The 16759-nt window shown below is 36.1% G+C and overlaps 1 protein-coding gene and 1 long non-coding RNA gene across 2 annotated transcripts in view; one reads left to right on the forward strand and one right to left on the reverse strand.

Moving 5' to 3' along the window:
* The window catches only part of LOC134748376 (uncharacterized), a 351953-nt gene that overhangs the window by 222027 nt on the left and 113167 nt on the right, over window positions 1-16759 (forward strand). The window lies entirely within an intron of this gene.
* LOC134748482 (ATP-sensitive inward rectifier potassium channel 12-like) lies at window positions 2321-3915 on the reverse strand. Its single transcript, XM_063683283.1, has 2 exons — window positions 3903-3915; window positions 2321-3435 (listed from the first exon to the last, which is right to left on the reverse strand). The coding sequence occupies exons 1-2, from the start codon at window positions 3913-3915 to the stop codon at window positions 2321-2323; spliced, it is 1128 nt and encodes a 375-aa protein (XP_063539353.1).

Raw genomic sequence — 16759 nt, forward strand, 5'->3', positions numbered from 1 at the left:
TCGTGTTTTAATTTATCGCCACTCGTTGCAAATTTCCTATTTTTCGTAATGTACTATTAAAAAAATTGTCTAATAAACACGTTCAACAACTTCAAATTACCTAATTCAAAAAAATTCGTAAACATATACAGGTATCAGGTATGTTTCAAAAAAAAGTTTTTTTATTATTACCTGAATGTATGTTTAGATTCTTTAAATTATAACGAGAAAAAAAAGAAATTATATAAACGCATCAATCAATATGTTTATTTTGTCACTTTGATGACATTATGCCACATTATTAACTGAATTTCAAGGAAAATGTACAAATCAAATGCGTTTGTTAGTCGCTCATAAACTCGAGAACCGCTGGACCGATTTAGCTAATTTTAACATTGAAATGTTTGTATTATACCGCAGAAGGTTTAGGCAGTGTAAAAACACGAAAATATTGTAAGGAATATTATAAAACAATGATTCTTTTTTTCCATACAAATTGTTCCTACCTGTCAAGTTAACAAATGACGGCTGCGTTTGAAAATTGTAATTTTATCAATTAATCTTGGCGTTTCGCATGTAACCTTAGTGATTTTAACAATGTAACCCTATGCATACCATAACTGTTAGACATCTGTCGACTAGCAGAATGCGCGCACATAATGGCCCCTCAAAAAAGTTTTTAAGCAACATGATATGTAATTAAAAATATATAAAACGAATTTCGCTCAACTTAACAAAATAATAATTTAATTTAATAATTTAATTCTTTATTTAAAAGAATGATACGGCTTGTACGTCTACTTGTTTGCCTCCCATATCATAAACAAATCCACTGTTGCATTTGCCTAACTATTTTCTAACATTCTCTTTTCGTGAAGTGAGCGAGAAATATTGCTATTAATTTTCTTTAGGCGTCGTTTATTTAATACCGACTAACCGACTATATAGGTCGACTTCGACTCCAGGGAGGTTACTTTTTAGAATATTTGAGTTAAAGCTAATACCTACTTAAAATAGTTTATTAAGTATTTAATATTTTCTTCGGTTACCGCGATAGTTACTCATGAAATAAAACTATGGAAACGGATTATATAGCGTATGTTGAATTTATAATACATCCCGACGTTTCGAACCCTATACAGCGTTCGTGGTCAACGAGTGACTGAGGAAAAACTACAAAGTGCAGAAGTAATCATATACAAAAAATAATGAACCATCATAAACTATAAACTTTAAGGCTGGTTGTACATGCAAAATCAGTTTATAAGGCTAGTTATACAATACAACTATTTTCAAGTAAAGCTTCATATATACGCGATAAAGCTACGCCGGCTCCAACCCTACACCTCGGACCCGAGAAGATTTAATTCCCTCCTAAATTGTAGGAGGGTATCCCAATATGGGACCGGCAACAAACTCGGCGGGACACATTTTTTCAAAACATATTATGCTCAGAACGTCCAACAATCCAAATTCAATATACGCGATATAATCCTTTTTCATAGTTTTATTTCATGGTAACTATCGCAGTAACCGAAGCCTACATTAAAGTTCTTAAAACGTTCGCGTTCTTGTAAAAGTTCGGAGGAAAACCGAAATAAACCGGTAAATACCGGTATTTTATAAACCGGTTCGGAGCCTTGACCATAAGCCCATTTACCATCTGTCAACCAAGCCAACCATTGATATCCATTTCAACTCCTGTATGTTTTCTTTCACAACTCGATCTAACAATTTAATTAAATTCAGAACTAACAGAAACTCGTTCACTATCACAAAAGATCGTAAGATACCGTTTTTATTTAAACGTATACCATTTTGGATAAATAAGCCTGGAGTAATTAATTACTCTTCCCGCCCTCTTGACCGTAACTTTGTTCAAGGAAATTTTAGTGAAACATACAGAAATAAGTAAGCATAGAGTGCTTACTCCATACATAAATCAGTTTTCTTACAAAAACGCTTATCATTAAACGTTTAATACTACTTGACAATAGATGTCGTGACGAACGAAAAATCTAATGCTCAACAATTTTTAGCTAATATTATGACCGGATTAACCGGAACTCTTTTCAACTCCTTCTGCTTGTAATATTAGTTGTAAATTGTTGAGCAATACACTTTCGTCAGTCGCGACACTCGTGACATATAGTGTCAAGTAGCGGTACTGATAAATCCACTACTTGACGGTAGATGTCTACGAAAATAATAACCGTTTTGGTAAGAAAACTGATGTATGGAGGGGTTTAGGGCCCATTTTTATCGTTTTTCGTAATTAACTTAAACGGTACTATGCGCGTTCCATACATGTACACATTGTATGTAGGTACTAGAAGTTAGGCTAGAAGTTTTTAATGTCAGTTGCATTATTCCAGCTAACTTTCATTAGACTCCGATCCCTCAGCACATCATCTGTCAGAAGAGAGATTTCTCTACTGTTCTCTTTTAATATACTGTCACATTCATGAACTGAACACAAAGGAGTATCTATTTCTTCAGTTACACCTAATTTAGAAAAATCTACTTTATATACATTCTTTTCATAATTAAAATCAATCATCGGCACAAATCTATGTCCCCACAAAATCTCATTTGAAGTATAACTTGATTTAGCTTGTACTGGTTGGCCAGTTGATTCAATTATACCTTCAAACCCTACTAAAATTTCTAAACCACCACTAAGTAAGTCTGGTGCAGAAACATTATAAAAAGGACTAGTTTTATCTATAACATGAACAATTGACACAGGCCATAAGAAGAACGTAGATTCGCATCCATCTAGTTCAACGTTTAGAAATATTTGCTCAAATTCATCTAAATTATCGTCACGATCCATTCTTATTATATACATTAAAGCTTTGATATTAAGTATTCTGGACTTCCTCATATCACCCACTCTGCAAACTACACACATTTTACCATCCTTAGAATAAATGACTGCGTTCTTGCTGAATAGAATTGTCTGTGTCCTATTTTTAGGTCTAGTTAGTTTAGCAAACAATATGCCGATCATAAAAGCTTGAAAAATTGTGCTAACGATACATTGCATGCACATAGTGAATATGGCATCGGGGCATTCTAAAGTTATCTTCCTATGTCCGTAAGCAACTGTTGTGTGAACTTCGATACTGAAGAGAAAAGCTGAGGTGAAATTGTATATCTCTCTGATACAGGGAGTCCACTCGGTCCCATTAACAATTTCATTGTTATTAAAATCACCATGGCCCATAGCAATGAGCCAATACAAGCATCCAAAGAACAACCAGATGCTGATGAAAGCCATGACGAAATTTAATAGAGTCCATCGCCATCTTGCTTTGACCATAGTGACGAACCAGGTGGTGAAAAAACGAAGCTTATTCTTCGAATTGGACTTCTCGATGTTGAATTCGCCATTTTTGAAGACGGCGCGCTTGAAGTAGTGCTTGTATTTGGAGGGTTTGTGGTGATTGGATCCTGAAAATAAAAATAAAAATTATAAGAGAGGAAGTATCTATTTATTAGAAGCAGATCCCGGGTTTGGATTTGAACCCTGATAAGGGCATTTATTTGTGTCTTTGTTCCTGAGTTATGGATGTTTTTTATGTATCAAATTGCTTCAAAATATATGGAGAATATTTTGAAGATAATACGTTCTGGATTAGTTAAATAATTGTAGCTTTTATTTTTAACTATATTTCGTAAAAGACGTGTAAGTAAGAAAAATATTCCTAAAAAAATTATTTGAGGCAAATTCTAACTTACATAGCCACATCAAAGTGATATCTGAGATGAAATGAAATGAAAAATGCTTTATTCCCACAAAAAAGTAGGTACAGAATATAAACTAACCTAATTTAAATAACTGCACATAGTTTTATTGCTTCTATACAAGCTGAGCGATCTAAAGGGGGCAATGAGGGAAAATTTAAAATTGTACACACCTGATAACAACATATTTTCCATAATAGTTTTCAAGATACAATATGATCACAACATACTTTATTTAGAGTCAATCCTTTACTGACGACTCATAGGTAGTTTTGTCTCAAAATTTACATTAAATGATAAGATATGATGTAGGAAACTGTGTGCCCTAGAGACATCACTTTTGTTATTCATAGTAAATTACATAGTAAAACAGAACAAATGATTAAAGTAAATAGGGAAGCTACGTAACATCGTCTCATCAGTGTGTGTTGCCAGAGATTACTTACGAAACAGAGACCTGGTCGCTCACAATGGGTCTGCTCAAAGTCACTTAAAGGGCTATGGAGCAAGCTAAGCTCGGGGTTTCTCTGCGAGATCGAATGAGGAATGAGGAGATCCGGAAGAGAACCAGCGTTATTGACATAGATCAGAGTGGACAGACTAAAATGGCAGTAGGCGGGACACATTACTCTTAGGACCGATGGCCGGTGGGGCGGAAAGGTTCTTGAGTGGCGACTGCGAACCGGAAAATGCAGCGGGAAAATACCCACAACAAGATGGTCCGAAGGGAACCGATGGACGAGAGCGGCGCAAGACCTGTCGTTGTGGAGATGTCTGGGGTAAGCCTGTGTCTAGTAGTATATGTCTTTCGGCTGATATAGTGATATAAAAGTAAATAAACGCAAACGTCACAGGGTCGACTTTTACCTACGGCCACCTGTAACGTCATCACCGTTTTTTTTTCGTCGGTTAATAAATGAAAATAATATCTAAATTTTGTTGTTTCAAACCAGTAGGAAATGATCGTTCTTTTCTACGTGACAGCGTGATAAAACGGCGTCCGTCACTTTCTCTATCTCGAAAAACAACAGTTATTTTATCACGTGGATAAAAAAAACCATCCATAATACGCCGACAGATTACGGGAGGCCAATTCGAATGTATATTTTAATAATCTAAATGATGTAATTTCGTCTTCGCTCGTACTTACGCGTTGTTGTAGACGCACGAATGATAACAAATTGACATCATTAGGATGTCAAATTTTATGTTTGAATTGGCGCCCGGATACTGTATCGAATTTGATGGAGGTCCGTAGCAGCTGTTTATCTGGACTCTAAGTTGATTACCCGAGTTCAGACGCGGAAGTTTTTGGCTAATCTAAACTAGGATAATGGGTGGGGTGTTCTGTGTTCTAATTTAACCGTACCTAAGAAAAACTACATAGATAAGAGTGGATTTGAGGAAGAAATACTACATAGATAAGAGTGGATTCATTTTATGAAATAAAACTATGAAAACGGATTATATCGCGTATATTGAATTTATAATACATCCCGACGTTTCGAACCCTTTACAGCGTTCGTGGTCAACGGGTGACTGATGTATTATAAATTCAATATACGTGATATAATCCGTTTTCATAGTTTTATTTCATGAGTAACTATCGCGGTAACTGAAGACAATATTATGGATTCATTTTATTTTTTATTAAAAACTAACATATTGTATTTACTGTAGCTTTAAAATGTGTTGTTGCGAATTTATTAAAATCTACCAAAAAATTATAAAACAAAAGCTAATCGGAATACACATTTTGTGTACCATTGAGCGTTAGGTATTTTTAGTTTAACCTGTGTTGTATAAATAAACGATTCGACTGTAATACAAAATCTTAGTTGCAACTTGCACAGTCATAAATATGTGTTTTATTTGTATTTTTGCACGATATTATTGCAGCAAGTTTGAGCAGGATATTATTGCAAGTGAGTACAGTTACATAATTCAATTTTACAATTATAATATTGTCTTCGGTTACCGCGATAGTTACTCACCCCGTCACCCGTTGACCACGAACGCTGTAAAGGGTTTGAAACGTCGGGATGTATTATAAATTCAATATACGCGATATAATCCGTTTTCATAGTTTTATTTTACAATTATAATTTATATAGTATATTATTTAGGTACTTATATATTTAATTTTAAATTGTTTTTGGGGTTCCGTACCCAAAGGGTAAAAACGGGACCCTATTACAAAGACTCCGCTGTCCGTCTGTCTGTCTGTCACCATGCTGTATCTCATGATGTGATAGCTAGACAGTTGAAATTTTCACAGATGATGTATTTCTGTTGTCGCTATAACAACAAATACTAAAAAGTACGGAACCCTCGGTGCGCGAGTCCGACTCGCACTTTGCCGGTTTTTTAGGGTTCCGTACCCAAAGGGTAAAAACGGGACCCTATTACTAAGACTCCGCTTTCCGTCTGTCCGTCCGTCTGTCCGTCTGTCTGTCTGTTACCAGGCTGTATCTCATGAAACGTGATAGCTAGACAGTTGACATTTTTACAGATGATGTATTTCTGTTGCCGCTATAACAACAAATACTAAAAAGTACGGAACCCTCGGTGCGCGAGTCCGACTCGCACTTTGCCGCTTTTTTAGGGTTCCGTACCCAAAGGGTAAAAACGGGACCCTATTACTAAGACTCCGCTGTCCGTCTGTCCGTCCGTCTGTCCGTCTGTCTGTCTGACACCATGCTGTATCTCATGATGTGATAGCTAGACAGTTGAATTTTTTACAGATGATGTATTTTTGTTGCCGCTATAACAACAAATACTAAAAAGTACGGAACCCTCGGTGTGCGAGTCCGACTCGCACTTTGCCGGTTTTTTAGGGTTCCGTATCCAAAGGTTAAAAACGGGACCCTATTACTAAGACTCCGCTGTCCGTCTGTCCGTCCGTCTGTCCGTTTGTCTGTCTGTCACCATGCTGTATCTCATGATGTGATAGCTAGACAGTTGAAATTTTCACAGATGATGTATTTCTGTTGCCGCTATAACAACAAATACTAAAAAGTACGGAACCCCCGGTGCGCGAGTCCGACTTGCACTTTGTCGGTTTTTTTAGAATAAACTTAGGGGGTTGTAGACTAAAATTTGAAAGGATACTGTATCGAATATGATCTAAGTCCTTAGTAGGAGCTGTTGAACTGTAAGTTGATTACCCAAGTTCCGACGTTAGCCCGTTCCGGTAACGCGTTAACTCAAATACGTTGCGCGGAAGTTTTGGCTAATCTGAGTGGGATAATGGGAGAGGTGTTCTGTTAGATTTAGTTTTTAGGGTTCCGTACCCAAAGGGTAAAAACGGGACCCTATTACTAAGACTCCGCTGTCCGTCTGTCTGTCTGTCACCAGGCTGTATCTCATGAACCGTGATAGCTAGACAGTTGAAATTTTCACAGATGATGTATTTCTGTTGCCGCTATAACAACGAATACTAAAAATAGAATAATATAAATATTTAAATGGGGCTCCCATACAACAAACGTGATTTTTTTGCTGTTTTTTTACCGTAATGGTACGGAACCCTTCGTGCGCGAGTCCGACTCGCACTTGGCCGGTTTTTTATTAAATATACACCCCCAAACTTTAAATACACATTTCGTCGGATAGTCACACAAATCTCTGTTTTGACATTTTGCTGGGACGTCAGTGCCGCGACCACCATTGAAACCTGTGTCGAAACGTCGGTAAATAAAGGTAACAAAATAAATTCGCGATAGACCTTAGACCTAGACCGCGATAGTACATTGTGCAACATGGGGCGTAAGTTAAATGTTGTAAACGAGAGTATAGTTAAATCGCGACGGCTTGCCGGAGCGTTTAATAGACTCGGGTTTGCAATATTATTACGCCCCGAGTTACACACAATGTTTTTCATCACACTTGCGACACAAAAATGAAGTATAAAGACAAAAAACTGTGAATTATAATATTTATAATACTAGAAACTTCATAGCTCCCTAGGGAAAACGCCTTTTCCATAATTCCCGCTAAGCAAATCCACATTTACTGAGCGAGTGTGATGAAAATGTGATTTAATATTCTGCTACATATTTCATATATACTCAAAATATATAAAATATAATGATGGAGATGGACGCTACCCGAACTCTTGTATACCAGAGAGCAAGAAATAATTACATTAGTTTTACTTACTACTTCGGAAATGGTAGACGCCTGGTTTCACCAATGGCTTAACTTCAGTTTTCTCAGATAATTCTTGATCTTTTAGCATCATTGCGCTGTAAAAATATTCTACAGCTATTATTTGGAATTTTGTATACATGTTTAGCGATTATTTATAAAACCGGCACAGAGAACCAGTATTTTCCGCCATAAGTTGTTGTTGACAACAAACCATAGAAGCGGAGCGTGAATCTCGCGACCTAAACGCGTAAGCGCCATGAATTTTGCGGCGCTTACGACGGTGTGGTCGCGTGGTACAGGTTGCGATTGCGACAATCATTGTTTGGTAAGGCTTCTGGTGCAAGCCAGCTGAGACGCTAAGTAAGGTAAAAGTAATGATATTATCATGCCAATTAGAACGTGCATGGTCAATGCGTGCGTGGTCGGTGTGCGTTGTAAAGTTATGTGTAAGTTTGCTTTTCGTTCCTCTTGTTAACCTGTAGAGTGTGCCACGAATAAACTATTTATCTTCTATTTCTATTTCATCAAACCGATATTAGAATTCTATTTGAATTAATAAGATTGATTCGAACTTTAATCGTTTTTGCATTTTACTGCATTTTAATCAGTTAGTCGTCATTCGCGCGGTCGTTTCGCTCACTGACGCACAAGCACCTATTAATATAAGCGAGACGCTCGCAATTTCAAATTTCAAAACATTAGCTACTTTTTAGGGTTCAGTACCCAAAGGGTAAAACCGGGACCCTATTACTAAGACTCCGCTGTCCGTCTGTCCGTCTGTCTGTCACCAGGCTGTATCTCATGACCCGTGATAGCTAGACAGTTGAAATTTTCACAAATGATGTGTTTCTATTGCCGCTACAACAACAAATACTAAAAAGTACGGAACCCTCGGTGGGAGAGTCCGACTCGCACTTGTCCGGGTTTTAGGTATAAAGAAATAGAAATTACCTGTAAACCAAATCCACTGTCACTGAACCGCCGAATAATTAATTTTCTCAAACGTAAATGTAATTACATAATGAAACAGAGAAATGGTAATCGTTTGAATCATGTTTAACATGAAAGTGAGTGAGATACTATCCTCTTATGTTGTAATTAGGTAGTATTTATAGATATTGTGTTGATAAGATAGCAGTACAGGCGAAGAGAAAATGGTTAACGTGAAATAATAAGACATGTTTTTAAGGCGGTTCCCTGAGCCAGAAGGCGAAAAATCTCCTTATATGATCATGTTTTTCTAAGAGGCGTTGATATTCGTAGACGTGGAAAAAATATATGTAGTTCTTGACTAAATTATCTTTAACAACATAGCTTCCGATACACGAATTATGACACTTCGCTCGATACAATTAATTTCCAAAGTAACCTCTAACTCGGACTTTTAATCCTACTTTACTCGGTTATTTATTATGTGATACTATAAACAAAAAAAGAATAAAAAACAATCTTAACGTAAATAGTAATTTCATAGCTTTAGAATTTCGATATTGTAAGGTAACGTTTTTAAAATAAAGAAAAACCGACAAAATTCGATCAAAATTGACACTTGGCGCGTATGTTCTTTCCCGTTCTTTCTTGCGAAATGTGATAAAGACAGCGGCAAACCGATGGAACTGCCTTAACGTCTAAATAATGTCATAATATTGTCTTCGGTTACCGCGATAGTTACTCATGAAATAAAACTATGAAAACGGATTATATCGCGTATATTGATTTTATAATACATCCCGATCCCGACGTTTCGACGTTCAGACGTTTTTTGTATGTGGGTACTTTTGCACTTTGTAGTTTTTCCTCAGTAACCCGTTGACCACGAACGCTGTAAAGGTTCGAAACGTCGGGATGTATTTATTCAATATACGCGATATAATCAGTTTTCATAGTTTTATTTCATAGGTACATAATGTTATTTAATTATTAGTCGCGCGTACATTTCGCTACTAACGTTTGACATCACGCAACAGACATCATTGTATAATACTATTACTTATTCTGTGTCATTGTGATGTCCCAATGTAAGCTTAAATTCCCCTTAAAATATATTCTTAACCGCTTGAAAAGCCGAGCGCACGTGCGAATGGGAGCCCCACTTAAATATTTATTTTTCACCTCAGCAGCTCGAACAAGCCTACTTTCGTCACTCCCTGGAGTGAGGAAAGTGCGACTTTCCTCACTCCAGGAAGTGAAACAATGTAGCTTTTTAATTTAGTGAAGGCCGTGAAATTCATACTTTTATTACATTTTTTTTATGGTATGGTACGGTACGGAACGGAACGGTACGGTCCGGTCCGGTACGGTCCGGTCCGGTCCGGTCCGGTCCGGTCTCGTCTCGTCTCGTATCGTATCGTATCTTATCGTATCGTACATATTATAATACTTTTATTTCTGTTTATTCTGTGTAATTCGAAATACATTTTAACCTTTAATATGTTCTCACTACTGAGGTGAAAAATTATGTGTGCAACACGAGAGCAAATTTATTTTACATCTCGTGTTTTTGAGTTCCTCGCTACGCTCAAGATTCTAACTTAGAATCACTCGCTTCGCTCGTGATTCAATTATAGAATCTTTCGCTTTCTCGGGACTCAAAATAAACACTCGCAAGAAAAACCAACTTTCCTCTCTTGTTGCACAAATAACTATTATTCTGTTTTTAGTATTTGTTGTTATAGCGGCAATATAAATACGTCATCTGTAAAAATTTCCAACTGTCTAGCTATCACGGTTATTGAGATACAGCCTAGTGACAGACATACGGACAGTGGAGTCTTAGTAATAGGGTCCTGTTTTTACCCTTTGGGTACGGAACCCTAAAAATTAGTCAAAACTACTTCTATCAAGGCGTATCGTAAAAGAAATTTTAATTTAGTGTGGAAAACGCGTTTTCGGCCATATGTGTATTATTATGTCTTATTATAAGGCATATGCTATAATTAAGATTTATGTAGACGATTGTACATAATTAAATATTTAACAGTAGCTGCTACAATAACAGCATCATGTAGATTACACGCAAATTAAATACCTCGTTGTTTTTAAATTACTACAAATAGAAAAAAAATGTTATTTTGTTATGAAACTATAGGTCTGATCTTCTTGTCTTGAAAATAAGTTCATAAACTTTGTATGACTATTTGTTTCTGAATAAAAAAAAAAAAAAAAAAAGTTTTGAATGATTCACGATCAGTTTCACTAGACTTATTTCGGGAGCTCACAAACAATTCAAAAGGTCTATATCCCGGCCAATATAAGTAAGATTTTTTTAATCCTTCAATTTGCCATATTTTTTTTTATCATTTTGCCATATTTGTTTTTAAATGTTTTTCATATATCTACTAAGAAGGTGACATACACACGTACCGTGCGCCTAATGTAGCGTATGGACACTTGCAACTCCAGCTTTAATATGTATTCATTGGTATGAAATTAACTTATCATATTTTATTATGCAGCGACCACGATTTATGACCCCATCCAAATACAAATAAATTTGGTCCACAATTTGACCATAATTAAGTTAAGGAAAAACTAAAGTGTCTTAAGGTACGTAAAAACTTTTTTTTTTATATACACGGTGGCAAAAAAATAAGTGCATTCCCGTTGCCAGAGAGGTTTTGGGATTATACTGAGCAACTTTTACTATGGGACCCTGAAATTGTGAGTAAAAATTTGGCTGTTTCATACAATTTGGCTGGTCCATTGTCTATGGGAGGGTATTTTTTTTTCGCAATTTCGTGGTTGGTCCCATAGTAAAAGTTGCTCAGTATAATCCCAAAACCTATCTCGCATCGGGAATGCACTTATTATGTAGCCACCCTGTATATGCCATATATGGTTTAAACTTGCATATTGTTTTTGTCCTAAAAAATCGTTACAAAGACGAACTTAGTGACAGAAGGCATTCGCTGCCATTCAGTCATTAGGCCAAACAGATAAAATTTTAAAAATAAATTAGAATTTTAGTATCCATTAAATATATACAGATGTAGTGAATATGAATAATCATTTACCATCGTATTTTCACGGAAACATACGAACGTGATATACTAGTTTAGTCAGTTTCAGAAGCCTCCGTACAAAAAGTACTGAGGTTGACTGAAGAGTGAAATAGCATGACAAATACGAACGTTTACGAGAGAATACGATGGCAATGGCGATTCGCATAATCAAAACAATTATAAAAAATCTTAAGAGTACAAGCTCAGCAAGCTCAGCTCTCCGTACAAAAGTAGTTAAGGGGCCCACTAACTATCAGTCCGCCGGACGATATAGGCCTGTCAGTTAGAACAAAAATTTGACAGTTCCGAACAACTGACAGGCCGATATCGTCCGGCGGACTGATAGTCAGTGGGCCCCTTTACGCTCTCATTTTAAAACGAGTAGCTAGTTTTCTCTGAAACTTTGTACTTACAATAGGATAAGGTATGTCTGTAATTAGTTTATGTAGCTTCAGATACCATAGTTAAAAAAATACAGCGAATTTAAGTTTTTCATACAAAACTTGCTTTTGCTCTATTTCGCTTGTTTTATAAACCAGAGCTATATAAACTTATTACAGACCTAGATATTCCTCATGTCATTGTATGTGCAAAGTTTCATTACAATCCAACCTGTAGTTTTAAAATGAGAACGGAACTCCGTTTGTATGGGAAGGTGAAATTCGGCCGAGCTTGCCGGGGACTTAAAAACCAAGTTCCTAAATAAAGCAAAACCATTTTAATTTATAGCATCCATTAAGCTCAAACGCTATCCCAATAGAATTAAACTCTTAACCCTAAAAGATAAGATAAGAAAGGATGATTAGCATAAGAATTTAATCAGGAACCATAATGGCCACTCTATATTTCAAGCACTACTTTTGTGGCGAGGAATTTCATATCCGGGATAACTGAGAACGTAGTACTTTAGACGAAGATTAATAATATTATAACAGATACGACAGTCTCAAAAATACGAGCAATTATGCAACTAAAAAGATTTCTCGAAAAACTTATACAGTGTTCTTGTGGGACGATTTCAGAAATTAAAAAGTTGCACCTATTAAATCAGTACTGTAAAGCGAGGTTTAGACTAGCAAATTGGTTTGGTTTGGACAGAGTTACCAAGCATCAAATTTTTCTCTAAGTTAAAAACCTTTCTATTAACTGAATGTTTTTACAATCTCGATGATTTTTTTCTCAGAACAGAACAAAATCGATCGCTTGACATGTAAATTATAATGTATATTGACTTGAATTGTAAACTATACTAATATTGAATTGACTCTGTCTTTGGAATGTAATTTATCTGGCTATTATATATATATTACTATTGTATTTTAGGAATAAGTCTATTGTATACCCTAAACCTATTGTGACACTTACTATTATAAGATACTATTGTAACATCTGTATACTGACATGCACAATCTGACAATAAATGATTATTTACTTACAAAAACTTGCATGCAATTCTCATTACATCGGGGTATCTGATAAACATTTTGAATGCAGTTTACCTTAGTAGTCAGCAGTGTAACGTAAATTTCATGGAAGTTCTTGAAATCTAAACCTCGCTTAAAGTTTTGTAACCTTTACAGCCTTTTTGATCAGTGACTGGCAACAGACACGTTTGAATTTAAAATCCGATCTCCCTGTCAAACGGAACGGGTGTGCGGATCACCATTCCTGAAGAGGCAGTCATATATACGACCTTAAAGACCAATTAGATATAGAAAGGGAGCGCAGGGCACTGGCAGTCCGATGCAACATTGCTATTGCACGATGTAGCCAACAGGTAAAAGTAACGTTATTTAAAGCCTATTGTCAGGTGTTCTACACGTGCAGCCTCTGGACTAGTTATACGCAGAAGACCATCAGTTCCCTGCGCGTCCAATATAATAATGGTTTCAGGATGTTGTTGGGACTGTCCCGTTTCTGCAGCGCATCGGGCATGTTTGCGCAAGCTCACACGGATGACTACTATGCCATAATTCGCAAGAGAATTGCCTCGTTGCTCTGCAGAGTGCGGGCCAGTTCCAACCCCATGACCACTGTTGCGGGCCGATACGACTCACCTATAATGCGGCATTTTGAATGTGTCATAACCGCTATTAGGTGAGTTGTAAGAATTTTATTGCTGTCTGTTTTTGTTTTGTCGTTTTCTGTTTTTTGTGTTCCACTAACACTTAGTTTTTAACCTTAATTGTTACTAACCGTTATGGGCCAGTGTTGTCTTAAATAAATAAATTGAATTGAATTGAATAGACAATACTTGCTAACTTGTGAGAAAAAATTTGAATATACAAAGCAGTGCTGATAATCCATCTTTAATTCCCTTCCACATCCTCCATGCTAGGCCCTTTACAGTACCTACATACTTTAGACACATAACTAGGTAATAGGTAAGTCTAAATTTTAAAACAGGTTGGTGGCGCTACTGCGCTAAATTCCCTTTCGGCACTACTCTAAAGGTAACTGTACACTCTTACTTGAAGGTTTGAAAGTTGTATCGGCAAAAAGCCCATACAAAAACAGCTCAGTTGAGAATAAGTAGTACCTAAAGTATAGTTTATCCGCATCATGGGATATAATAAAAAAACAGCCAAGTGCGAGTCGGACTCGCCCACCGAGGGTTCCGTACTTTTTAGTATTTGTTGTTATAGCGGCAACAGAAATACATCATCTGTGAAAATTTCAACTGTCTATAGCTATCACGGCTCATGAGTTACAGCCTGGTGACAGACAGACGGATAGACAGACAGATGGACAGACGGACAGACGGACAAGCACCCTTTGGGTAAGGAACCCTAAAAAATGTAGAATCCTTCTGTCTATGGACGTTAGTATCATGCAAACTATTATTTTTTGTTTTACCTACTCTAACAATCTAATCACTTCCCCAAACAAAACAAATACGTATTAATAGTACGAAATACGATATGTATACGATATATACGTTTCTCGGAACAAATCCACATCGATTTCGTATCGTAATTCATTACACCGTTTACTTACGAACACTTGAGGTGGAGTGGTAGACTGTGGTAAGTGAGAAAGTTGAATATTTGAGGTATTTATACAAATGAAAATAGAAATAGAAATGATTTATTTTGTGTGAAAACAAGACAAAACTTAAGCACGTATTACAAGATAAAATAAATATTAAGCAACAAAATGGTGATGTAGTGCACGACGTACAACCGCCGCGGACACTCGTGCCTGAGGATGGATTCCCAAAGAATCCGAAACATGTCGCCAAAAGCGACTAAAAATAATAGTGAGTAAAAACCGTACTGATAAATATTTTGAAATATGTCTCACGATAGTTTAAGTGCGAAAATGGTGATGGTTGTTAGTCGGGAACAGAAAGCTTACTTACCCTTTTACATTTGGATTGAATTGATAATATGATTCGAACACAATGGCGATTACTCAAGTGGAAAACTTGACACTGCAATAGATTAAGTAGTTTTAGTTACAAATTGTTAGAGGCTGAGAGATTTCCAAAGGCACTTTCATTCTAAAGAGAGAAAAAAATATATTAAATATATTAATAAAGGGTCACTCGCGTATTTTAACATATAATATATTTAATATTATATGTCTGTGTCTCACGGAAGTTTTGTTAGAGAAAAAAATATGCTGGATTTGGAAGTATGCCACTACTACATAGTATGATACTATGACATTGATTATTTTTCATCACAGAGGCAGATTTAAAAAACTTATCAGAATAGTATTATATTTGGGCTTTGAAAATATCGCTTGCCACCACACCGCTGGGCAGCCTGGGCATAAAAAAAGAAAAAGACAATTTGTAGAATTTCGATTTTACTTCACCGACGCAGAAGCTAATAGATGACAAGACATCCTTCCACACCGGCAGTTTCTTTTTAATTTCTATTAGATACGAAAATAAAAATTCATATAGGTTTCAAAAGAATCGGAAAAGTGTGAGATGTCTAAAAATAGAAATTTACATAGAACGTAACCGCTTCCATACACACCGTACACGTATTTGCCATTTTTTTAATGGGTGGATTTCAAATGTATCTTTATAATGAATTAATAGAACCCCATTTTATCAATAAACATGCATTCGTAATTATACATATAACGTACCGTTATGCACATTTTAAATAAGAATAATCTTCTAAGAGGGTCGAGAGGGATTATATCGGGAACAATTTTTTTCAGTTAGGGTCTTGAAACTTCACAACAACACAACACTCAACAAATGATTAACCGTCCCTACTGATATCTTTCGCTGCATAATGTTCTATATTATGCTCATGTAGAATATATAACCACCAACATACAAATCCACGCGTACGAAGTCGCGGGCAACAGCTACTGTTATTATATATATCGTTGTCTGAGTACCCATAACACAAGCCTTCTTGAGCTTACCGCGGGACTTAGTCAATGTGTGTAAGAATGTCCCTATAATATGTATTTATTATAATTACTTTTAGAATATTTTGTCAAACAATCAGTGCTATTTTTATTAAATGTATTAACTTTGCTCCCCTCTGGTTAATTATGCTCCATTTGTTCTTATATGTTTATGAAAACTATATCACAATCTCATTTAAGTACTACAGCATGATAGTAGTAATGGTCTATCTATCCATTTATTATTCTAATCGGCATATATATATCAACATACCTATCACAGCATAATAATTTTAAAAATATGGAGCAAAATAGGCACATTTTACGGTAATACAATTTCTTAAAATACTTTGTTCAAAAATCCGTGTTATTTTACAAAGGAGAGCTATTCAGCATTCTATTCAGCTACAAGAAAAAATCGAACTCAAATTCCTAAAATGTTGCCTTACGTCACTGTGGATGTCGAAGCTGACAGATGACATGCCACCCCTCCATCGGTG

The sequence above is a fragment of the Cydia strobilella genome, chromosome 16 (assembly GCF_947568885.1).
Source record: "Cydia strobilella chromosome 16, ilCydStro3.1, whole genome shotgun sequence".
Classification (NCBI taxonomy): domain Eukaryota; kingdom Metazoa; phylum Arthropoda; class Insecta; order Lepidoptera; family Tortricidae; genus Cydia; species Cydia strobilella.